This window comes from Podarcis vaucheri (assembly GCF_965113315.1).
Source record: "Podarcis vaucheri genome assembly, chromosome: 12".
NCBI classification, from domain to species: Eukaryota; Metazoa; Chordata; class Lepidosauria; order Squamata; family Lacertidae; genus Podarcis; species Podarcis vaucheri.
In genome coordinates this window covers 39,991,907-40,017,512 of record NC_138750.1, presented here as the reverse complement: position 1 = coordinate 40,017,512, position 25,606 = coordinate 39,991,907, and the positions used below count along the sequence as shown (strand labels likewise).

The 25,606-nt window shown below is 39.7% G+C and overlaps 1 protein-coding gene across 1 annotated transcript; it reads right to left on the bottom strand.

The window, feature by feature from the left end:
* Nucleotides 1-294: 294 nt before the first annotated feature.
* Nucleotides 295-22,690, bottom strand: STAM (signal transducing adaptor molecule). Its single transcript, XM_082193218.1, has 14 exons — nucleotides 22,464-22,690; nucleotides 15,544-15,628; nucleotides 12,521-12,596; nucleotides 12,326-12,421; nucleotides 11,159-11,305; nucleotides 9,453-9,543; nucleotides 8,975-9,167; nucleotides 8,291-8,385; nucleotides 6,182-6,270; nucleotides 3,849-3,936; nucleotides 3,559-3,613; nucleotides 2,508-2,661; nucleotides 1,802-1,977; nucleotides 295-1,487 (listed from the first exon to the last, which is right to left on the bottom strand). The coding sequence occupies exons 1-14, from the start codon at nucleotides 22,501-22,503 to the stop codon at nucleotides 1,247-1,249; spliced, it is 1,626 nt and encodes a 541-aa protein (XP_082049344.1). The 5' UTR covers nucleotides 22,504-22,690; the 3' UTR covers nucleotides 295-1,246.
* Between the last annotated feature and the right edge of the window lie 2,916 nt (nucleotides 22,691-25,606).

Here is a 25,606-nt window from a genome sequence, read left to right as displayed (position 1 = left end):
TATGTTCAGATAAATGCTAAAGTTCGCTGATGAATTCTACAGAAAATGTTCCCCAAGCTGCTGCGAAGAGAGAACTAAGCTTGCTCCACCGCTCAAGGCACGAACAGTTAATCGGAAGTCTCCCCATGAAAACAGAGGGCATAAACACCATTTCCATGGCTATAACTTCAGGATGTACTTGGGAGATGATCTGCAGTAGGTGCAGTAGACATACTCTGGAACTACACAGAGACTATGAAGGATAAAAAGGCTACAATACTTTAACACCATACACATAACGAAGCAATCTGACAATTATGGCAGTCCTTAACAAGACTTTAATAAATGTAGTGTTTCTTCTTGTTCCAGTTTAAAAATGCCACTCACTCACATCCAAAGTGCCCCCTCTCTGTCTTTGGTGTGATCTCCACCAACGTACACAGAATATAACTATTCAGCATTCAGGTGACACAAAACTAGCATGAAAATGTAAGTTACATAATTTAAACAATAAAAGATAAAATGGTTCAGATGTGTTTCATGGTCCCATATGTTTAGCAGCTTGCAAGTTATTATTTTGAAACCATTATTCATAAAAGCAGAATCTTTTCTGAATGCAGAGTGTCTGAAGTTCTAGACCCCTTACTTTGGTAGATAGTGTCATCTAGTAGCACCCAAAGGCTACAGGAAGGAAGGACACACTCACATTCAATGTACAATTAATGAAAAAACTAGGCAATTCAGTTTCAAGAGCATATCCATAGCCAGTAAGTATTTGTGATATGCAGGTTAGAGCCTTCTCCTACACTTTGAACAAACATCCTTATAAAATCCATGAACATGTTCCATCTGTTCATGATTAATAAAACAGTAAATTATTTTAACACTGTGTTATATATTCACATGATCACCATAGTAATTCAAAACGGCCACTAACACAAACACACTATAAACATATATGCCACAACAGTTTGCCAAGTTGACTCGTCACAAACTAGCCAGTTTCAGCAGACATAAATAACCTTGTACCAATTTTAGGCATTTTTAAAGGAATTAAATGTCCTAAGTATTTTAATTCCTTTGCAAATTAAAAAAATAATAATCCTAAAAAGTCAGTGCAAATAGAATCATTATACTTGTTCACCAAGAAAGATTCCTATTAAGCCGAGGATAACCCACGTTTAAGATATTAAAGGAATAAACTCATAACATTGTAAACTGCCGTCAGCAGAGGTTAGAGTAGATTAGGAATCAGAAGTCCTCTATCCTATAGTAGTGCCTTCTGGGAATAAGTGTTTTGTTGTGATGATGGAGGTTGTTGCTGTGGTGGTGGTTGGCTGCCTGGTGGCTGCGGCAGGGATGAGGCGACTAAGTTATAGTTTGGCACCTGAGATATAGTTCCAGAATTCTGGTAAGCAGCAACATCAGCAGTAGCAGCAGTTGGGGGTGGGCTGTAGACTGAAGCTTGGCTAGAATATGTGCTTCCTGGAACAGAACCAACCATTGTGCTAGAGGTAAGGGTGAGAGGGGAGAAAAAAGAGTAAGTAGACTGAAAAGAGGTACGAAACAAAACAAAAATGGAAATTGGATCCTTCATCTTAAAAAACAAACAGGTCTCCCCACCCCACTGCACGCCTTGAGCCTGTTTTGCAAACCTAAGGAAAGCAGAGGTTTCTGTAACCTGAAACAGAATGTCCAATCCAAACATACTGCAGGTGTCACAAAGATAGCTTTAGTGATCAAGTTGTCAATTATTATTTCCCTTAAGCATTTCTAGCTAACATTACATGCAAGTTTTGGACATTTGAAGTTTCACAATTACTTTGTGTAAGATGTCTGAACTGGCTGACTAGGTAATCCAGAGCTTGCTGCTGGAGTAATTGTGCCTTGATTCAGAGGTGGTAGCTGCTCTGATGGAAGACTGTAGGCTTGAACATGACCCATCTGTGCATTTCCTGCCACCAAATATGCATTGCTTTGAGGTTGTCCTGGATAAACCTAAACACACAAATATTGGGAAGAGATAAACACAGGAATAGGCTAATGTCAAGTGAGGCTTATTATTTTGTTCCACTTAAAGCCATAAAAACAGGATTCGAAACCATCTTAATAGTCACCGCTTTAAAAGCTAGTTTATGTAAACAGTGCTAACTAATGACTCTATCCCGCCCCCAATTGTGAGCACCCCCACACCACTGGGCTTAACCCCACCCCTACAAACTCCAGAAGCCTGGATCATTTCCCCCCATAATGCTTGGAAGTTGCAGTTTCTTGTGTCTCTTGATCATATACAATGAATTGGGAGGCATAGTAAATGATGTTTTGTGAAATCTGTTAAATAATAATAACCTCATTATATTTGGGTACAGGAGCCCTCACAAGTTATTAATTTATAAATGTTAATGTTGAAGGGTTCAACTATACGTAACTGGCTTTATCACTTGAATTATGCATTATCCACCAGTTTCTTGGATCAATGCCACAACACAATTATCTACCTCAGATCTTTACAGCCTCCAAATACATACCTGAGAGCCAGAAACACCAGACTGAGCCATATAATATTGTTGGTTTTGTAGTTTTGAGTACATTGAATACATTGGATCCTCATTCATCAACTTGGTATATAATGAGAGTGCCTCCATCACTTTCACATTGAGCTCTGACAGCTCAGAATGTTTCCTGAATGAAACATTTCAATATCAATGAACATTATTTTACACAAAACAGATACTAGCTTTATAGTTTATCATAGGGTGGCTGGACCTCCAGATCCTTTTGGAATACAACTCCCAGTCTAGCCAATGATCAGGGATGATGGGAACTGTAGCCCAACATTGGGATGGCCACAGGCTCCCCAACCTTGACTTATCCATGGAAGGAGGCATCATTCTACTGCAAATGGAGGAACGGTAAAGTTGCAGTCAAAGTCTTTAAAAGAGAAAGAGCGCTCTCATGCTTTTTGACAGCAGCAACTAAGGCAACTTCTATCCTCTTCCTCCAACCTCCTAAAGAACCGAAGTGCTACACAGAGACAGCGGATGTTTCAATTTATGCAAGGGAACCAGGTATGGAGACTTCATGAAAGGAAGTAAGACTGAGAATTGAATGCCTGCCCTAAAGTAGTATACAGACACTCAAAGATAACTAACAGATAGCTGCCAGGGAAGTCATCCATACCTCCTACTATGAGAAAATGACCACAATTTTTTTTTGGGGGGGGGTGGAGACAGGGAATTGTGATCCTTACCATGAAGAATTAGTACAGGATATAAAGAAAGTTGTCTATGTACAAATACTAGTCAAATGTCTGGTCCATAACTTTAAAAAGCTGCATTAGCTGTCATTACTGAAAATGCACAAGACCTTCTGTTTTGAAATAGCTACCCTATCTCTAAAGATAAACCCATTTCATTTTAAAGTTATTTATTTAATTTAAAGGGTTTTTTATCCCATTGTTAATCCAAAAAGGATGCAAGAGTAGCTTACGAAGTTCAGAAGTAAGACACATAAGTGGTTAAAACAAAACAATTGCTGCTTTGCAATATCAGGTGTTTCTCTCTTGATATCTGTTCTTACCTGTCAATGTCTTCTAGCTTTTCATCAATGAGAGGTCCCATTTGATGGCACATTGCTAGAAACACAATGTAAATAGAAAAACTATAAATCTCAATAATTTTTTTAATAATGAACATCAAGCTAGCTAAGAAAAAGTTATACTAAAAGAGAAAACTTTCCACAAAACAAACAAGATGACTTGAGATAATCAAGTAAAGATTTTAGAGAAATGATGAAGTTAGCATCCTGTAGTCCTTAGGTGGGAACTTGTTTGTGACTATGAGGACAGAACAGGGGGAAAGAAATCTTACTTTCAAGGTGGATCAGCTCTGGGAGGTCTGGCTGATCATCACCTGGATCTGCACTTTGCAGCATCTGCAACAGTTGGTCCATTTTATCCTAGAATAGCACACACACATTATTTATTTGGGTTCAGATCTATGAGCAGTCCATAATTTATGTTTCAAAGAATTACTGTAGGCACTCCCAGCAACTTGAGCACACGCAATGACTTCAGCACAGCCAACAGCATTATTTTTTTTTCCAACAGCAGACCTCCATGACATATCAGAAAGTGCTTTCAAAAGATCAGAAACTTTTAATTCTAAAAGTTTTCTGGCATGTAGCATGTGGGTGGCTGCTGAATCGGAAATATTAAGTCCAGGGTCCACTTCAGCATGAGAAACTATTTGCATTTTTTCTACCAGCACAGCTGAAGTGTTACAATAGTTCTAATAAAAACATCACACGAACCGTTTATTAGCTGTTAATGTTCTGTCGTTCTATGAGAGAAACAGTGCCAGAACTGACAACACATTCCACAAGCAGGTTTGACAATAGGCATGTTTTCCTCTCAAGGTCTTAACAATAAGGATGTCCCTTCTATGAACAGCCTGGTGGAAGTTTTCAACTAAAAAATTTATAATGCATATACTGTGTACTGGAGTCACCCAAACAAATAATCTAAAATTATACGGACCTCAATTACTTAATTCACTAAACTGCACAGCATTTAAGTTCTGAAGGGGGAAAAACACTTTATTTTAAAAGTGCTGCAAGCAGCATTCCCTCTTCGAAGATGCTGCCTCTCATCCACGGTTTTTGTAAGTTTGTACAATAATAAATAAATGAGTCAATTAATTGGAGACTTTTCTAAATATTTTAAATTGATTAGTTAACTGGAATACAATAGAAATAACAGTCTCTGGAAACTGCACATCTACCAACATGGTTCTTAGCAACTTTTTATATGCAAGTCTTTTGATATGCAAGTAAATAATAATACACCCACATCCACAACACACTGTGGAATTAGTTCACAGTGTCTATATCCTTCAAACACATAAGCTGTTTTCAACTGTCACTCTGTAAGAATTTCTGAAGTGGAATGCCAGTAGTTAATGTTACTTATACTAGCATCACTGCCACCCAGTGGTGCATCTGCAAATATTTATGAATGTGACAAGGATTTTTTTTCTGGCAGAAATATCCCAGGATATGATCTGAAGACACATGAGGCCACTACCTTGCTGAAACTAAGCAGATCTGGGTCTGGCCAATGCCTAGATGGGTGACCAAATCTGGGAACCAACTTGGCTTCCATGACAAAGGAGAGGCAGGATATAAAAATAAGAAAATAAAAATAGAAACTACACAACACAGAACACAGCCATTCAAGCTCATAATCCAGAAGGCAAACACTTCACAAAATACAAGAATTTGCTATGAATACACTGTGAGAGTAAGCTGGGCCTCATTTAATAAAACAAATACAGAAACACTGTAAAAAAAAAGGTAAAGGTAAAGAACCCCTGGATGGTTAAGTCCAGTCAAAGGCGACTCCGGGGTTGTGGCGCTCATCTTGCTTTCAGGCCGAAGGAACCGGCGTTTGTCCATAGACAGCTTTCTGTGTCCTGTGGCCAGCATGACTAAACCGCTTCTGGCACAATGGAACACCGTGATAAAAACCAGTATCAGGTATTCAGCATGTAATATTTGGTGGTCTCTGCTAAGAAATGTTTCAACAGAGTTCAAGATATAGGTGTTTTCCTTTCTTTTTTCAAAAATCTTGATGCAGAAAAGTAACACACTGGACTTTTAAGATTTATAATCTTCCCTTTTTTGTACTTCACCTGTGCAACACTACAAAGGTTTACCTGAAATAAGTCTTGCCATTCAATGGGAATTGTTCAGAAGTAAGTGTGTTTAGTATTTCTAATAAAGGCTGTGTCTGTGTCCAACTAAGTTCTACTCAGAATGCACCCATGGAAATGTTAGCCATGACATCCATTTCATTGGGTCCACTGCAAGTATGACTAATGCTGAACACAATTCAGGAGACCTGGTTACTGAATACAGGAGAAGTCAGAACAAGACAGTTTAAGGAAGTCCAGACAGTAGTGTGGACTACTTCTTTAAATTAAGACAGAAAGTGAAGCACAAAGATGGGGAGACACAATAATACCATTATATTCTGCTTCAAAATAAAAATATTTGAAGTTATTATAAAAATCTAATCACATTTTAAAAATGAAGGAAAGCATTAGTATTTGTGTAAGTTGAAAAAAGTGCTTCCAAGTCTCAAACTGAAAAGTTTTATAAATACTATCATATACCCCTTGTTGGTCTACATTTTTATACTTACTTCATCAATATAAACTGGTTCAGGCTCCGGTTCAATTGTTTCAACTTGAACTTCATCACTAAATTGCACGGTTTTCTTCTCGGTTTTCACTGCGAAAATATAAGTTGACAGAATACTGAACAGAAACACAAAATTTTAGACTGAGAAAAAAAATGTAATCGAGGCATTTTGTTTATAAGGTAAAGGGTAAAGGGACCCCTGACCATTAGGTCCAGTCGTGGCCAACTCTGGGGTTGTGGCACTCATCTCGCTTTATTGGCCGAGGGAGCCGGCGTACAGCTTCCGGGTCATGTGGCCAGCATGATTAAGCCACTTCTGGTGAACCAGAGCAGCGCACGGAAACGCCATTTACCTTCCCGCTGGAGCGGTACCTATTTATCTACTTGCACTTTGACGTGCTTTCGAACTGCTAGGTGGGCAGGAGCTGGGACTGAGCAACGGGAGCTCACCCCGTCGCGGGGATTCGAACCGCCGACCTTCTGATCAGCAAGTCCTAGGCTCTGTGGTTTAACCCACAGCGCCACCCGCGTCCCTATTTTTTTTATAGTTTATATTTTGTTTATAAACTATTTTGTTTATAGTTCATGACATAAAGGTATTTGGTCTCAATATGATTCTGTGGACAAGATCCTGCATCATCACCAGCAAGTGGAAAACACTGTTCACACATGGTGGCAAGAACAACATTTCTTTCTGACAGTCACCTCTTATGGTGCCACTCTGAAAGGACCTCAAACCTTGGGTGGGTGTGACTTTGGGAGTATAATAAGTGGGACCTCTGTGCATAAGTGCAGCAGTCACTCAGGATCCGGATTCTAGTCTATTGATATTTGTTTAGATGTTTCTGTGGTTTTTAACAAATTATCATCACCATCTTAACATTTGCAAGGTACTTTCAAGTATTCGTAGCACTTCACATGCGTCCTTATAATTGTTATAACAGTCTTAAATCGATATCGCTATCTCCTGCATTGCAGATGGGGAGACAGGCTCAGAGGGAGTGTGCTGGGTTAACCAGGTAGGGGATGGCAGATTTCAGATTCAGGCCAGTGAGTTGTAACTCAAGTCTCTTCACTGTTATGCTAATATTGAAGTTTTCAATAACTGGAATCTTCCAAATGGAAAAAAGGGGGGGGAAGAATGAGGGGATCATTTTCAAAAACGTATTTCATGTACAGATGTACAATACTGAAATTACATGCAGGACTGCCTCAACGCACATTTAGAATTAAACAAAGGAAAGTAGAAGTACCCACCTAACACACACACCAGTAAAGCCAATGGGGGAAAATAAGATTGAAGATAAAATGGGTCATCGTCACATAAGTTTAGACATTCGTGTTTTATTCATATTATACTCAGACTAGAAAAGACTTATGTTTTGGATATCTAGGCATTCTAAACCTAAACCAAGGGTTGTAGACAACTAAGTCTACTCACAGTAGACCCAATGAAATTAAGTTTGTTGCGAGTAATACTTTCCGTGGGTCTACCCAGAGTAAAACTTACACAGAATACAACCCTAACTTGCCTTTGGACTGGCTCTTGGAGATAGCATGCTAACGTAATAAGATTAAGTGAATGGTGGAAGAAGGAGCCTTTTACAAAACCTGTCTGACTTTGCAAGATGGCACACACAATCAGAGATTCCCACATTAAAAAAATTACAGAATACTTTTCTTTGATATTTCATTTCCCCCTGCATCAAGGGATCAGTGAAGGGAATAGGCCATATCTAGCATAACCCAGGGTATTCTCTTGGAGACAAAAGGCATCCTCTTTGCCTATCTGAATTTGTAACAATATTAGAAAATACGCAGAGGCGGGAATCGAGCTTTCTATTACATAAGTTAGCTTCAGAACTCTCACATAACTAGTCCTTCTGAGAGGGCTAAATTATGAAATTATAAATTATCCTAAGAGGACAAAATTATGAAACGTTCCTATCAAATAATAAAGCTAACAATTCAAGAAATAACTATTAAGACTGTTTGTAAAATGATATAATCTATGTAGAGGGGGGTGTAAAACAGGGACTTGCATTTGATGTATTAAGCTTTAATGTGCTAAAAGCAATGCACTTTTCTATGTGAACATTACATTACTCACTCATTTCTGGTTCAGCAGTAAGATCAGCAGTTACAAAATTAGAAGGAAATAATCCTGTCCCTTGATGCGTTTCACCTTTCCACCAGTTTGGATCACTATAGGTTAGGGGAAAAAGAATTAGACATAAAAGATTGGAAAACATGAGCCTCATATTCTCAGGGTTGTGGGTTCGAGTCCTGTATTGGCCAAAAGGATTCCTGCATTGCAGGAGGCTGAACTAGATGATCTTCATGGTCTCTTCCAACTCTACAAGTCTATGATTCTATGCATGTGAGAGGAAGAGTTCAATGGTCAAAAACATTAGGCCAATTCCATCTCTATCCACCCTGAAGGACAAATTTCAAGAGGCCCTTTCATCATTCTAGCAGCCATTTGGGCCTTTGATTTTTCTTCTGGTTCATTACAGTATGGAAGGAAAGACAATACAGGATCCACTTTTATGGGAATGACAACATACTCTCGATCCAATCCAATGAAGTTAAGATATAAAACTCCTGGGTCTCTTTGGAAGTAAGCATGCAAAAAGGGCTTCAAGATTTATATCACAATCCTGTACGGTTGACAAAATAGAAGCGCTAGTAAATGGAGCTTGCAAGTGTGTCAACTGTGAATTGCAGCTTCACGAGTCTGCCTGCCCCAAATATCTACTGTGCAAATGTGATTTGTGGACTCCAGCAGATTTACCTGTCATCAAGTACAGTGATAAGTTCTCCAGCTTTAAATGTTAGTTCATTATCTTCAGCAGCTTCAAAGTCATAAATAGCCCGAACCTTTCGGCCCTCATGCTTGTGATTAGTTAAGAGGCTTGAGGTGCTTGGATAAAGAGTGGAAAGCGGCGTTTGTTGTTGTCTTTGTTCCTTAAGTGACAATTCAATAGCTGGAAAAAAGTAATAAATCCAACTTAAGTGTAAGCAAAACAAAATAAGGATTTCTCTCTGAATTTATTCACACGAGGGAAGCCTATGGAACAGCACTGAGGGGATGATGGAAGCTGCAAAGGGCAGGGGGAATCTGCCATAATCAGCTCCCTCTTCCGTCTCTATCAGAATGGTACTGTTCTATTCACAGTATGTAGATCCAGCCCATGGGGAGAGGGGTTGAAATCTGGAGCCCCAATCATCAGCTGTGATCATCTGAAGATTCTGATCAAGCAATAACCAACCTTTAGCTAGATCCTCTTCCTCCTTCTTGTTGGCTACTATCCCAGGATCTTTGGCTACTAGAGCTGGGCTTGCTTTTGCTTGTTCTGCAGCCTTACAGGAGCAAAGAGGGTAGATGTTATTTGAAAATTCAACGCAATATATTAAATCCAGCATTTGTGACCATATCAGAAATATATTAGTAAAAAAAATCAGCTTCTTTTGAGGAAGGGGCGGGGAAGCTGACCTTTTAAGAGTTCACCTCGCAGTAATGGTTAGTGGTTGCATCAGCGCACACAAATGAAAAACCTTCCTCAAAATGAGCCGTGTAACTCATCTCATGTTACATCTGAATTGGCAACTAGAAACCATGGGTAAATTACTGTTACAGTATTTTCTTGGCAGGTCACAGAACATTTTGTGAATGGTCTGTTAAATTAGCAAGGTGGTATTAGGACAAGGAATGGGGAACCTCTGGCTTGTGGGTTCCCCATCTGGTTCAACAGCCTTTTCTGTGGCCCTTTTACTTCTCTCCTTGGACACATTGCTCCCAGATGCTGTAATCTCTGATCAGTGAAGAAGTGGAGGGGGGCAATCATGGAGAAGCTTACTACACAAGTTTTAGACATCTGAAGGCAGCCCTGTGTCAGGAAGTTTTCAATGTTTGATATTTTATTATGTTTTTATATTCTGCTGGAAGCCGCCCAGAGTGGTCAGGGTATTATTTATTTATTTATTTATTTATTTATTGTTGTTGTTGTTATTATTATTATTATTATTATTATTATTATTATTATTATTATTATTCCATATTCCTCTTCTCCCAGGCCTGTGGCTAATTAAACAATCTATGGCCTTTTAAACTTAGAGGGGAGGCTCCTGTTTTGTCTGTTATCTATTTCTTTGTTTTTATATTGTGAACTGCCCTTGGCTGAATTTAATTATTTGGCAAGCAAGCAAGCAAGCAAACTTATTTACTTACTTATTTTAAGAAGCTGTAGTCCCCCAGATACTGCCAGACTACAACTCCCCTACCATTGAATATGCTGAATGGGGTTGATGGGAATTGCAGGCCAACAACATTGGAAGGCTACAAATTGCCTACCACTGCTTTACACACACGTTCCCTTGCCATGAAAATAAACAAGAAAACATGGACTAGTACTTTGCACTTATTGCCTTCCAAGATGTAGGCTTGAGCCATTTTCAGATAACAATTTAAACAATTACAAAGGATATGAACTTGGAAGCCACGTGGATGTTCTTCATAATGATGGGTAGGGATGACATTTCCACCACTCAAAAATTGAGACTATATGCACTTTCAGAATCATGTTGCCCACCCATATATTAAATTAATGAGCTCAAACTTATTTCAATGAAAGCCTTTGACATATCAAAGCTCTCATCTTCACTCATGTAAATTAAGGCTGTAATCTGGCAACACCATTCTGGCACACAAAAGTGTTTGGACCTTCTTCTCTGACTTTTGCATGGCTACCAAGTCGATTTGGCATTGTAAGGGTCTGCATCAGAAGATGAAAGTTTTAAATTGAGAAAGAGATGTTTCATTGAAAACAATGACTTGGTGTGCATTTCTATGAACAGTGACATGGGAAAGAATCAACAACAGCTATATTCAGGAAGCAAAACAGCAGACTGATAATTCGTAGGCCTTCTTAGTATTACATCTCACATTAACCACAGTTTTTGCAAATTAGCACTTTACCTGTGAACCAATAACTGGAAACATAACACCCTGTTCCTTAAGGTTCTTTATCATTGCAGATATCAGACTAAGCTGGGGATCATTCTTGAATTCGTCTGTCCATTCCACCATGAGTGCTTTCAATTTTTCACAGACTTTTGGATGACCCTGTAAAAAGGATAATGCTAATATAGTTTACAAGTATATTTATTTGTAAACAGTCATTTATTTATAAGCAGCCATTCTGGACGATGTCCACTGAATGAGGCAAATAAAATACAAGTATAAAAATAATGTAATAAAATTTGAACATAAAAAACCCTCCAAAAAAATCAACTAGCAAAAAACCATTTCCAGAGCCTTAGCAACAAAACTGGGTCTAGTCCATATTAACTGCACTTGGGTCCCACTTAAATCAGTTTGATGTAACTTATAACAACTAACTTTTCACACTGATTTCAGTGCTGTTCACTATAACCCTCAAAAAGAAGCACAAATTGTTTTGCTATGTTTGTTCATATCAACCCCAAACCAGTTTAAAATCTACCCCCCACCTCAAATCATTAAGTGCGCCTTTAAAAGATAAATAGAGCCACCATGTGAAATCAATACTGGGATATATATTTAAGTTAGCAGCTTTCGGGATGTTCAAAAGGCTTCCCATTTATTTACCAACTAGCTCTAAAATGGCTCAGATTTCCCAAGCCATAGGTGTGGCCTGCTTCCCTAAAATCTGAGAGTCCTCTTAGTCTTAATCCTCACCCATCTAAGCACTGTATTCAGATGACAAGACCAAAGAGAGATGAGATTCTGTCACTGGGAGATCACCCAAACCCAACTAACTCTAGTTTGGGCCAGCATTTGAAGAAGTTAAATCAGAAGAAAGAAGGGTCTTCTGGTTATCTTGAGGCAGAGGAAGTATTATAGATTAACAACTTTATCTCGGAAACCACTCTAAAGTCACAAGCAAGAGCCCTGTGGTAACTTAAAGGCTTAACAAATTTATGGCACAAGCTTTTGTGGACTGAAGGGCCACAAAATGCTTCTTGTTTTTGTAACAACAGACTAACAAGGCTATCCCTCATTTCGTCCACATGTATATGACTCCACTGCCCAAATGTATTTTACCCCACTTCAGGAATCATTTAACTTAACATAACCAAATTTAAAAGACTCAAAACAGAATACCTTATTTAGCACGTTGCTTACTTCACTAGCAAAATCTCTTGAACATACTTCTAAATGAAATATTTTACCGCAGTTTGAGACACATGCTCCTAAAAGCTAGAGAGAGAGAGAGAGAGAGAGAGAGAGATTAGAACTAAAGTATTTTATAGTAGAATGTGAAAATTAAGCAAAATTATTTTTTCAAAGGCCACATACGGTCAGTGCTTGCATAGCAACATGGGGATCCTTGTGGTTCACTCTCTTCATAATAGACCGAAGACAGTCCTTAGGCCTGATAAATAAGATAAGCAGTTCTTTAAATATACTGGCATAAACAACAATATGCATTACAACGAAAGGGATGGACACACACAACAAGAGAGCAAGAGCAAGCTTTTGATTCAGCTACTTGGGAGGTAGCAAAACCCTCTCTTACAAGCTAGCAGCTAAGGAAAATGTGTTTGAAAATGACGGAGGCACTCCATAACATAATTTGCCTGTTTTCCAGTGGCAAGAGTCGCTGTGGCACACCCTCAATGCAATGATCCCCTTTCTCAAGGGCTTTTGCAAGGTTCTGATGTTGCTTTCTCCAAACCCCCCCCCAAAAAAAAAAAACTGTGCAAAGAAAATACAGTACTCATTTCCCTTACTGAGATTTTTCTGCTTCCTGAGGAAAGAATAATCCAGTGAAAAAGGCAATGGCAAGTAGCAAGTCTTGGTTGCTGGAGAGCACAAATAATGACTGGTTCAATGCACTAAGCCAAAATTGGTGCACTTCTATCCTATGTATATCCTCCTATGGCATCTCAGTTCAGGAAATTTTTGTAGCATGACTTTCCATAACAAATACTTCAATTTTTTCTAGGCAAGATGAACAGTTCAATTCTGTATCAAAGTTAGCTCCCTGCAGAACTTGGGAAGATTTGCTAGAACCTGGAGTTTCTCAGCACACATAGTGCACCACCTAACTGAAAAATAGCAAGAGATCAGTCGTTTACTGGCCCAACATCTACAGCAAAGGGCTTGAATGACAAACAACTCAAACAGAAGGATGAATAAACTTAAGATTCAGAGTTTAGGTACAAATGCCAATCTTCTAGCCATCCCAGACAGCAGCCTATTTACAGAGGTTTCAGCATCGGATAAAGTATGAGAAGACACAGGTCACAGTAGAAGACCAGAAGCTAACAGACTGCATTACTGTCAGTCAGAGTGTAACTAACTGCTACCAAGAGATATTTTGTATATGAAGGAAATAGATACTATGGAGTTGCAATTATACATGCCATGTTTTAGTGAGAAACAGGAGAGTAAATGTGGCCCATCTTCACTACATAACAGAATCTACTTGTTCAAAAGACTGCAGTGAGGAAATTTAGCTGTTTCACACAATATTGACTAATGTGACAAATAGCAGCTAACATTTAGATTTCTATCTTTAAGAGATTACTTTAAAAAAAATGCTTGCAGCTTTTTGGGGGGTGTATCCATTTCATTTTAACATAAAGCACTGATACCCAGCCACATAAAGGAAGCTGTAGTTTAAGTTACACTGCAGCTTTCAGTAATCTATATTTGGTGGTGTCTGTTTTACAAACCACTGCTTCATACGTAACACTACTAATTATAGAAAATGCTGTGACATAGCATGGTCACTTCACTCTGCACAAAACGGTGAACTTGTCTTATTCCAAGAAGCAGCTGCTGTCAAGTTTTATATCAAAATAATTAGGAGGAAAATGAATAAATTGCATTTATGAACTCATATGCAAATAAATAGGGAAAACTTCAACAAAACTTAAAATACTTATCAATATAACCACAATCAATCAATCAGTTTATTAGGGCCACAGACCAGCAGTTTATAATCACAATCTGTTAAGGTAGCACTAAAAACTAGCATTTATGGTGATACTTTAATTAAAATATATGCTCTATTCCATAAGCAGCACATATTTCATTTTCTTGCAGTCAGCTAACCTGTTAAGTCTTCAGTTATAAAAATAATATGACATTCAAGGCCTTATATTTAAAGAGTTTATCAAATCATCAAATGGAGTCTCAGATGGCTGTATTTATATGTTTGAAGCTGCCTTGTGTTTGACCCTAAAAGGCAACCTAATAATATATTCAATGAAATAAACTATCATGCTGTAAGGCAAAGTTGATTCATGGAGTGACAAGATTTGAAGGGATCTGTTTGCCATCTGTCCAATCTGTAAGCTAAAGGATAATTCTCATATCAACATCCATCCTTCTCCCCCAATTCCCAGACTGATTCAAATTGCTCAGGTTTAAGTGCACTAAATAGGACTAAGTCCACAGAACACTTGCAGATAAGAAAAAAAAAATTGGCTGAAGGGAAATTAGGCAGATCATAAGTAATATTCTCACTAAAACTCTATATAGGGAGACAGTTGCACAGCATTTTAAGGGAGGAATTAGGCAAATCAATCTTCATTTTTAGCATTTGTTTCTTTGAATAATGGAGACACTACACTTAGAATTAATTAATTTAGGCCAATTTAATCATGTCAGTAATGATGGGTTTGAGTTACAAACATTTTGCTTAAAAACTCCTACAATATTGAACTGCAAAAAAGTTTCAGAACCATGTTGTAAAGCGCACTACACTTTTACACATGCCGATACGATGACACATTGGTACAGGGGAGAGGAAAATGAGTTGATAAATTACATCAATCAACCAAATGGTTCTGCTAAGATGAGGTGTGTGCTCTAAGCTCTCTTTCTAAAGTGCTTTTAAATGGTATGAGAAATTATTTTTAAAAGAAACACTTTATTCAACAGGTGACAGTATTTAGATAACTCAGAGGAAAAATTAGATGATAAACTGCTTGATCATTTCAGAAAGAAGATTCCAGAAGAGGGAACTTAATTTCTGCCAAAAAAAGGTGATGAAACAAGATTTCAATATCCAACTGATTTCAGCAGTGCATTACACAAATACAGCAAAACACAACATAAGATTTCTAATGATTTTTTTTTTTTAATACTATGCATTAACCACATAAACAATTCTGCTGAAAGCACTCTCCAAATTTCCAGTGCCTTTCAAAATTTCTAGGGCTATGAATGCAGTGTACATAACTTGGAATTAACACATTTGGTTTTCTATTTTTTCCAGCAGGTGTCATGCAGTTTGATCTTATCTAGTTTTATTTCTGCTTCTTCCAAATGAAATAACAAAGTGTTTTAAACAAGAAGCGTATACTTACCCAGTTCGTGACTGTCCAACTTTATCACAAATATCTAAGATGAGCCCCCAGTCTTCAGCAGTATTCATTTCACTAGTTGCTTTTTCTAAGTGACACAAAAATGCTTGGAGTGAACTTTACCAAGTAAGTGAAACTTCAGTATCAACTCTAAATAGAAATGCATCAAAACGGATATGGTCATCCTACTCTGAATTATGTTGACACATTCCTAGATGCAGCCCTAATGTAGCATTGTATGAAATTCGGGTTGAAACAAAGCAATATATGAACTCTGAAGAAAACATAGCACACTTGTAGTTCTGAGGGTGTGAACATGTTCAATAGTGGCATCTCATTACTCAAGACATTAGCACATTGGTTTGTCAAGTCAACACATTTCTGCTGCAGCCACTCCAGTAGATCCTGCAAGCCAATAATAATCATCTACACTATCATGTACTTGCTTGAACTTTGCCTTGAAATGTAGCTCAAAACACCATTCCTCTGACTTATAGTCAGACCCAAAGGTGGGGCTAGGAAGATTTGAAACAAGTTAGAACAGGCCAAATCAGATTGGGCTTTACCACCTTACCACCCACTGTGTAATACCTCTGCTGCTACCAGCCCTTCCTTCTTTCCAGATCTAACCTTTACAACAGAGTTGAAGAACCTGTGGCCCTCTAGATGTTGGGACTCCCATCATTTCTGGCTCCGCCTTATAAGAATTAAGAGGTCAACATCTGGTGGACCACAGGGTCTCCCTCTTTGCCTTACAAGCAGGGACAGCAATGGGGAGCAGCTCTCAGCATTGGAGGCCTCAGGCAAGGCTTGAAACTCTCTACTCCCAGGAGTCCTCCATACTGTCATTCTCTTTCCTAAGGATATGTTTGGAGAAAGGGGAAGGAGAATGACAAATCAATCATCTTTCATATCAGTCCTGCAACGGGTGAATGGAATTGGTCCCAGAGGCAGTAGCAATGAGCAAAACCTTCAGTTTACCATTTCATTCCTGTTTCTGAAATTCAGTAGTATCACTACTCCCAGCTGTTTCAACATTTTATAACTGATTGGATAATCCCGTGCTATCGTTAGCTGGCCAGTTTGCTAATTCAACCTTTAAATACATACAGTTCTAGGAGGGAAAAGAAAACAGTTTTCCTCCAAGTCACAACACTTGGCTGTGCATAATGAACTTAAGCCCTTAAAGATTCATCTGCAAGATTCATTCTGCAATACATATGCTATGGCATCCCACATAGCTACAAGTGGAATGAAACTACCAAAAATAAACCATTTGCTGTATGTCCTGGAGTAGCGTTAAGTTGTAAAACCTAAGTTTGTTATATACCCAATACACAATCCTAAATACGCATTAAAAACAGAATTAAGGTGATAATAGCTAATGTAAAGGTTTGATTTGCATAATAAACTCAAATTTTCATGTCTTTCTACAATGAAATCAAAGATCTGGCATCAGTATAATGTTAGTGCTGCTTCTGCAATGAGCAAGACTATTTTTATGAATTCATTGACAGATTTATTTTTTTGTAATGTCAGCTGGCTAGAATGCTTTCCAAACAATCTTGGACACAGTCTTATATGGCTCTGGTTCTTCAAGAAACCTCTGGTTGACAGCTATGCACACACATAATATTTTCCTTTCCAAACCGGTTCCCTCCTACTAGCACACAGCCAGATGAAGCTACATCTCTACTAAAAATTAAACTACACCCCCATCCACCCCACCAAAAAAAATCTGGGAAGAAGTCAAATCAGAATGCTGTCTTATGACTTGTTAGAACTTCCAAGACTGATAATCTGAAGAATGTATTACAGTTTGTCGCCTGCCTTATTTCCAAGATATAGAGCAGACTGAACAGTATTACAGGCACAAGAGACATGTGGGGTCTTGGCAGGGGCTGGGTTGAATTAGACTGCTTTCTTATCGTTACTGTTCCTTCCCTTGAGAGTCTGCTGAGGCAGCTGAGACTGTTCTGCACATCCTGCTCTGCCAGGAAACCAGCAATTCAGCACTATGGCAGTTGGGCACATGCTTTCATTCTCATGTATCTTTCACAAGCTGACCATTCTTTTGCTTAATCTTTCAATATAATATTTCACACACAACAAAGTTAAAAATATTTTAAATAAATAATTACACGAATTATTAAACTAAACCATTTTGTACTATGTGCTAGGGTCTTTGATAACTTTAATATCCAATACAGCTTTTGCATCTAAATATCATCATGGCTTGCCCAAAGACAGACATTATTGCCATTTAAGTTAAAGTAAATACTCACTAAACAAAAATGCTTACCTCCCTCAACCAGGACTAATGACAGAAAATAGAATTTCTGCCTTTGAAAGTTTCCAGACTATAGTAAACCTGCAAGATGCTAATACTGCTATCAGCCCAGACTGGCTCACTCCTCTAGTAGGAGAGGAAGAACAAAGCACTGTCCTGTCTACCAACACTAATACATATCCAACAGTAATTAGGTCAAGCACCAGCTGTCCACAATAAACAAAACTGTAACAAAATAAATCCTTGCAGTAAAAAGCCACCTTAAGTATTCTAACTGCAAGTTAAAACCTATACATTTTTTAAAAAATGTAATATAGCATCATTCAAGGACCCAGGAATAAGGCATGTGAGCCTTATGGGTTTAATAGCATTTGACTGCCATCACAGGCCTAAAGTGCTTGAACACCAAAAAAGGCCAGAAGCCCAATGGTGGTATAACTAAAAATATGTAATACTGCATTATTTCTATAATCTCTGGTATTAGTAATTTAAAAAATAATAAATGCTGTATACTATGGTAACACCAACACATTATTCAAAGCAGCACTAAATTAATTTGTGGCTTTATTTTATTTAATTAAAATAATTACATTAAAAAGGCTCAAACTCTGCCCACAAGCTTGTGATCTAAACTAGAGGTGGGAAGACTTCAGGCCTGTTGGACCCACTTTGATTGTTTTACTTCCACACAAGGATCTACCAGTGCCACATGCAAAATATATACAGTGATAATTAAATAACAGGGTGCATTTCTGAATACCTTTTGGGCTTTGAACTTTATTTTCACTACCAGAACTGAACTCCCAGTCCTTTCATATGAAACCCCAATCCCAGTCAACTTTCTTTATTAAAGCAGCCTAATATAGGTGGAAAAGACATTTTGTTGTTGCAATTAACAACCAAGTAAGGAATCCTTGTCAATCTATTGCAAATCCTGATCTACTTTCTGCCCTCTTCTAACCTAAACAACTGTATTTTTTTCACTGATCAGATTTCCTGGTTTAGCCCAGTTTGCAAACAGCAACTTTCTCTGGTAAGAAAGCAATGGCTTCCGCACAGCCACCACCACAATGCTATTTCAGTTGAAGAAAGAAAAAGATAGTCATATTGAAGCTGCATGACTTCTCTTCTAGCTCCTCCATGGAATTCATTCTCAGGAATAGAATCTGCAGTGTTGCTTCCCAAACAAAATTAAATACTTACTATTAATGCAAGATGCAGCCTTTTACTATGAATGTTTACTCAAAAGTAAGGCCCACCATGTTTACTAGAACACACACAAATGTGTGTGTATTCAGTTGCAACCCAAGTTTTGACAGTGCTGTAGTTAGCTTTTTGAGTTCAGTGACTGTGCTCGCAAAGTAATGTTAAAAACTATGGTGGAAATGAAGTATCCTTTTCAAAGAATGTTGGCTTGTCATGTTGTTTGAACAAGGAATGCTGACAGGTTAATTACATAAGTCACCTTTGCAACCAATGGTTTGAAGCTGGCATGTTTTAGAAACTTACTAGAGTTTATCATAAACTGTGTTTTCTAGCATGTGTAACGGAACAAGCAAAAATTATCTGAAAGGGAAACAAATCTCTGAAAAGTGATATGGATGAAAGCTTGTAGGCCCAATGCTTTGCTTGGACTCACTGCAGTTCATCCATACAGCACTACACAGTGTGGGACAGAGGGAGAGAAGGAAGAGAAGAGTTTGGATTTGATATCCCGCCTTTCACTCCCCTTCAGGAGTCTCAAAGCGGATAACATTCTCCTTTCCTTTCCTCCCCCACAACAAACACTCTGTGAGGTGAGTGGGGCTGAGAGACTTCACAGAAGTGTGACTGGCCCAAGGTCACCCAGCAGCTGCATGTGGAGGAGCAGAGACGCGAACCCGGTTCATCAGATTACGAGACTTCCGCTCTTAACCACTACACCACGCTGGAATTCAATGAAGCACCGTGTAAGCTCTGATAAAAACAAACATTATGTTTTTACATGTCAACAGTTTATTCTACCTTCAGTTCAAACATTACTAGAGTGCTGGACAACTTCATTAGTGAGCTACACCAGAAACACTAAACAAATCCAATGCATTTTATGGTAGTGCACAATCCTTCATTGCAATCCATGATGAATCGGCCATTACATCCATCACACCTCATTTCTGAGGTTTGCAGCAGCATCTGGTTGACCACTTCTTGGGCCTATCTGGACATCCCTTTGACACATATTGTGAAACTGGAAGGTCTTAAGGCTTGTGCAAACATATTCACTCCCTCTCCCTGCTTCTCTGTACTGTGGGAGAAACAAACATTTGAACCTTAACATTCCAGTTCTTTTAACACAGGAGCTCCCGTGATGCTGGCACATTAATCTTCCCCTGTGGGAGGAAAGTGCAGGACAGGCAGGAAAGTTACTATATGAACTTGTCTGTTCCCAATCTTTCCCCAGGGAAATCTTGATACAAAAATAACATCTGAATAAGACTGTGTGCTCAGCTATCCAGTGGCCCCTCTTTGGTGTGACAGAACAAGGAAGTTCTTATTTGCTGGACATTCTATGCTCAGTCTCTTCAGAAACAACCGTTTCCCCTGGATTTCTGCATCTGAAGAAATAATACAAAAGCTGCATTTTGCATTCATACTTTGTTTCAGCTCCCCTCAGACTATCCCACAATAACAGGTGTGGCCTTGTGACAAATATCCACATGTTTTTATGAATCACTGATGACTCTACATAAATACTGAAGTCAGCCAGTCATGAGCTGAATGAATTCCAACTTACAACTGACAACAATCTTACTAAAGCTCTGTTGTCATCAAACTACGACTGCAAAAGCTGCTCCCTCTCTACATATTACCGTATTTTTCGCTCTATAAGACACACCAGACCACAAGACGCACCTAGTTTTAGAGGAGGAAAACAAGAAAAAAAATATTCTGAATCTCGGAAGCCAGAACAGCAAGAGGGATCGCTGCGCAGTGAAAGCAGCAATCCCTCTTGCTGTTCTGGCTTCTGGGATAGCTGTGCAGCCTGCATTCGCTCCATAAGACACACACACATTTCCCCTTACTTTTTAGGAGGGAAAAAGTGAGTCTTATAGAGCAAAAAATACAGTATATAGCTGCTTCCAACATATTAATGTCTTTAGTGTTAAGTTCTGTGTAGTATTGACCCTATCTACCCCAAGCCTTTTGGCCTTTAGTTCCTCTTTCTCTTACCAAAAAGAAAAGATATTTTAGAGATAAGCCAAATATGAATGGGTAACAATTCAGAGTGTGTGGCTCATTTTCAACAATTCCTACAATGAAGACACTGTAGGTTATGAATGTACCATACAGACCATAATATACAGTGATCCTGTGTGTGTATGTATGTATGTGGGAAAGGGAGCTGGCCATATATATACAGTATACACACTGGTAGGTCACAGATGGCTGTAACTTCCAAGTGCACAGCTAACCCTATCCATGATAAGTAACTTTAATCAGGTGGTAAGGATTTTATAACCCACAAGGCTTTCTACAAAACAGTTTATAACAGCAAATATCGCCTGGCAAACCACTAGAACTGGAAGCCGCACACAGTTAAAACCCATGACTTCCCCTTTGGCGGACCTTGGGAAGCATAGTTTGTTGAGGATGCTGAGAACCGCATCTGTGCATGAAGCAAACTGCAGTTCCCAGGATTCTCCCCTGTCCCAGGAGGGGTTGTCAGGGCTTTAAATGTATGATGTGTACACAGCCTATTTAAAAATCACATCCGTCTTATTACAGGAATTCTGAAGCAGCAACAACAAAAAGTTACTGGACAGGCACTCAGTGAGGAATTACTTTAGTGGGATAAGAGGAGATAGAAAAAGCTGAGAGCTACCAAGTGTAACCAACTTATTTAAAGAAAGAACACATAACTTGTGAATGTACTGTGGTACCTCGGGTTAAGAACTTAATTCGTTCCGGAGGTCCATTCTTAAGCTGAAACTGTTCTTAACCTGAAGCACCACTTTAGCTAATGGGGCCTCCTGCTGCCACCGCGCTGCTGGAGCATGATTTCTGTTCTCATCCTGAAGCAAAGTTCTTAACCCGAGGTACTATTTCTGGGTTAGCGGAGTCTGTAACCTGAAGCGTCTGTAACCCGAGGTGCCACTGTACTTATCTTTGGGCAAGTCACATTCTGTCAACTTAAGCTACCTCCTAAGATTTGTTGCAGCGATAAAAGGGAGAACCAACCTACACGTTTCCTGAACTCTGGGGTGGATTTTAACCTTAATTTAAAAAAAAAAAACCAACCTGGAAAATAAAGAAGTGTGGTGTGGTGGGGTGGGGAAGAGACCCCTTGTCCTCTCTTAAAACAGCTTTAAAGGATGGAAATAAAGGCGATGAAAAGACACATGACGCGCCTTTCAAGAGCTAAGCCCCACCCCGCCTGACATATGGGAAAGGGAACTTGACAAAGGCGAGGCGGGACCCTCGTGCAGGGAGAAGAAAGGCAGGTGGGAGGCGGGTCGACCCCCGAGGGGAGATGGGGAGGGGGTCGCACCCAGGACGCAGGAGGGGAGGAAGGGCTGGCGATGGGGCAGGAGGGCGGGGGGGTAATCTGTGGGTCGGGCCCAGACTGACTGCCCGGGCCTCCTTCCTGACTCACCCACATCCTGGTCGAAGGGGTTGCTGGTGAAGAGCGGCATCTTCCCAGGGCGGCGGGGGGAGAGCAGCGGCGGCGGCGGCGGCTGAGCAAGGCGAGCTTCCCTGCCGCCCCTCCTGGGCGGAAAACAACAAACAGCCACAGACGCCTCAGCACAGCGATTGACGGAGCGAGGCCCCGCGGCGGCTTAGGCTCCGCCCCCACTCGCCCTCCTCCTCCTCTTCCTCGCGCTCCCTCTGTCCGTTTGGTTCTCCTCCGTCGCCGACGCTTCCGGGCGCGCGGTGCATGACGGGGAGCGGCGGGGGAAAAGAGGTGTCTACCGCACTTGCCTGACGGCGAGGCGGGCGCAGCGAGGCTTCCCAACGGGAAGCGCCTGGGAAACAGCGGTCGTTTTTATCTCTCCCCCGTCCCAAGTTTCCCAGCCCTGCTTCTGATTGCCAGACAGGGTTGTGTGGATGGGTCAATGGAGTAAAAAGCCCTTCAGGCGCGCTTAGGAAAGCCGCTTACGTGTCCCTCCAATGAGATCTCCTGGGTTCCAGGTGTGTAAGGATGGCTGGTCTGCCAGGTGAGGATGCGGAGGCTGGACCAGGCAAGTGGTACCCGAGTCAATGCATAGCAAAACCTGTATGCGCGCACACACACACACACACACACTCAACAATCAGGAGAAACTATGACATCAGGGACAGCCACCACTCGCAAAGAAAATGGGCTAAATGAATATATGGTAGGATATTCCACTATTGGGCAAAGCAAACTCTGGCTGGGCTAGGCAAGAAGGAAGCATGGAAACTCCACCCCCATCCCTGGCATAAGCTAGTGGCCTTCAGATCAAAAGCTGCAGCACCTGACATTTCTGGGAGCTGTCCAGCATGCCTGAGCCTCAGGGATATGGCCAGACAGCAGCTTACATTGTTGCCCACAGTGCTGCTGGATCATGGACCAAGGAACGGGTAAGAGACACTGTAGCCTTGCTGTTATAGGATATTGAGAGGAAGGGCATAACTCTCACATGGAGGTCACAGCTGACTTGGGTTCAGCTTACTCAGGACAGGACAGGTATATCCTTCTCCTCCCTCTTTCTCTTTACTTTAGCAGTGGGTACTGTGGCAAATTGTCACACTCACTCTTCAGGCTTTAGGGTACTCTCACAATTAAGGTAATGTAATGACAGAATATTATGAATTATGGAAAGGATTTGCTGTGACAATTATTAATCAAGATACAAGAGATGGGAGGAGGAGGAGGTCATGGAAAGAAGGTAATGAAAGTGGAGAATTTGAAAATGATGGTTTTATTTTTTCTTTTTCTGTTTTTGTCTTTTTTCTTTGTATTTTTTTAAAAAAATCTTTTTTCAATAAATATCATTAAAAAAAATAGGGTACTCTCACAATTAAGGTGTGTGCTGAATGATTTGCTACCTGCCCTTCTTATTGGGCATCAGCTTAAGGGCAGAAACACATGTTCAATGAGACAGAAGAGTGCCAATTTCATTCTTCAGCAAGGATGTCTGAATGGTCACTCCTGGAAATACTATAGGAAAGGAACTTTAGGATGAGCCAGAAACAAAAAATCATGAAAGAAACCGAGGGTACCTTTTATCACCTTTGGTGGACGTGCCCGAAGATTAAGGCTTTCTGGGAAATGATATATAATGAAATGAAAAAGGTACTTAAATGTACTTTCCCTAAGAAACCAGAGGCCTTTCTCTTGGGCATTGTCGGCCAATTGGTGTCAAAGAAAGATAGAATTTTCTTTATGTATGCTACGACAGCAGCAAGAATACTCATCGCAAAGTATTGGAAGACACAAGATCTACCCACTCTGGAAGAATGGCAGATGAAAGTGATGGACTATATGACACTGGCTGAGATGACTGGCAGAATCCGCGACCAGGGGAAGGAGACGGCAGAAGAAGAATGGAAGAAATTTAAAATTTATCTTAAGGACTACTATAAACTTGATGAATGTCGAGGTTTTGAGAAAGAAAGGGTTACAGCGATATAAGATTAGACTGAAGGAAAGACTAAGAGGACATATGTTTGACAGAACTATTTAGAGGTTGCTGGGAAATTTTGGACATTGGGATGCAGAAAGGGGAGGTATGGGGGAGTCCGAGAAACAAGGTTTATGAAAAAAAAAGTTATGAAATTATACGTGTTTGTATGTCTTTTTATATGTTTGTATTGTTTTAAAATTTTTTGTAAAACCAATAAAAATTTATTTAAAAAAAAGAAACAAAAAATCATGAATCTGTTTTATATTAGGATTACTTTGCACATTAAAAAAGAGTATTTGACACATGTTCAGTCTCTCTGGGTGCACATGTATTCCCAAGTTGTGGTCCCTTATCTTAATTCAGGTGATCTGCAGCATGCTGATATTATATTAATTTATAAATGGGTTTGTATTCCTTTTTTATTTCTCATATTGCATTTTATTGTATTACAATTTGAATTCTACGGAATCTAAACCTAAGACAATAAAATTTAAGAAACAGAAGAAGCAATAAAAATACAGTTAAAAATCATACAGCACCTAGCCCAGCACATTATGATTGCAGAAGAACCAGTGAGTGGTCTGCCAAGACCATCAAGCGATTTTCAAGAGGTCCATGGGGGGAAATGGTTTCGCAACCATTGCATTAGGAACAAAAGAAGGGTCCTGCTAGTCCGACCAAAGGCCCGTCCTATATGTTGCATTCTCACAGTGGTCAACCATATGCATGTGAGAAACCTTGATACAGTGGTGCCTTGCAAGACGAAATTAATCCGTTCCGCAAGTCTCTTCGTCTAGCGGTTTTTTCGTCTTGCGAAGCAACCCTATTAGCAGATTAGCGCTATTAGCGGTTTAGCGGCTATTAAAGGCTTAGCGGCTATGAAAGGATTAGCGGATTAGCAGCTAAAAGGCTATTAGCGGCTTAGCGGCTTAGAAAAAGGGGGGGAGCGAAAAAAAATCGGAACACTTGTAAGACGTTTTCGTCTTGCAAAGCAAGCCCATAGGGGAAATCGTATTGCAAAGCAGCTCAAAAACGGAAAACCCTTTCGTCTAGCGGGTTTTCCGTCTTGCGAGGCATTCGTCTTGCGGGGCACCACTGTATTTCATATGGGTTAGTAAGTTATAAATATTGTGTGTTTGGGAGATTC

What these genes read in the sequence shown, in the direction of transcription:
- STAM (XM_082193218.1), bottom strand. Translation starts at nt 22,503, where the DNA reads ATGCCGCTCTTCACCAGCAACCCCTTCGACCAGGATGTGG. An exon ending in GTTGGACAGTCACGAACTGG is followed by an intron (nt 12,597 to 15,543) that starts GTAAGTATACGC and finishes CTTATTTATCAG; the next exon opens with GCCTAAGGACTGTCTTCGGT. An exon ending in TAAGCAACGTGCTAAATAAG is followed by an intron (nt 11,306 to 12,325) that starts GTATTCTGTTTT and finishes TCCTTTTTACAG; the next exon opens with GGTCATCCAAAAGTCTGTGA.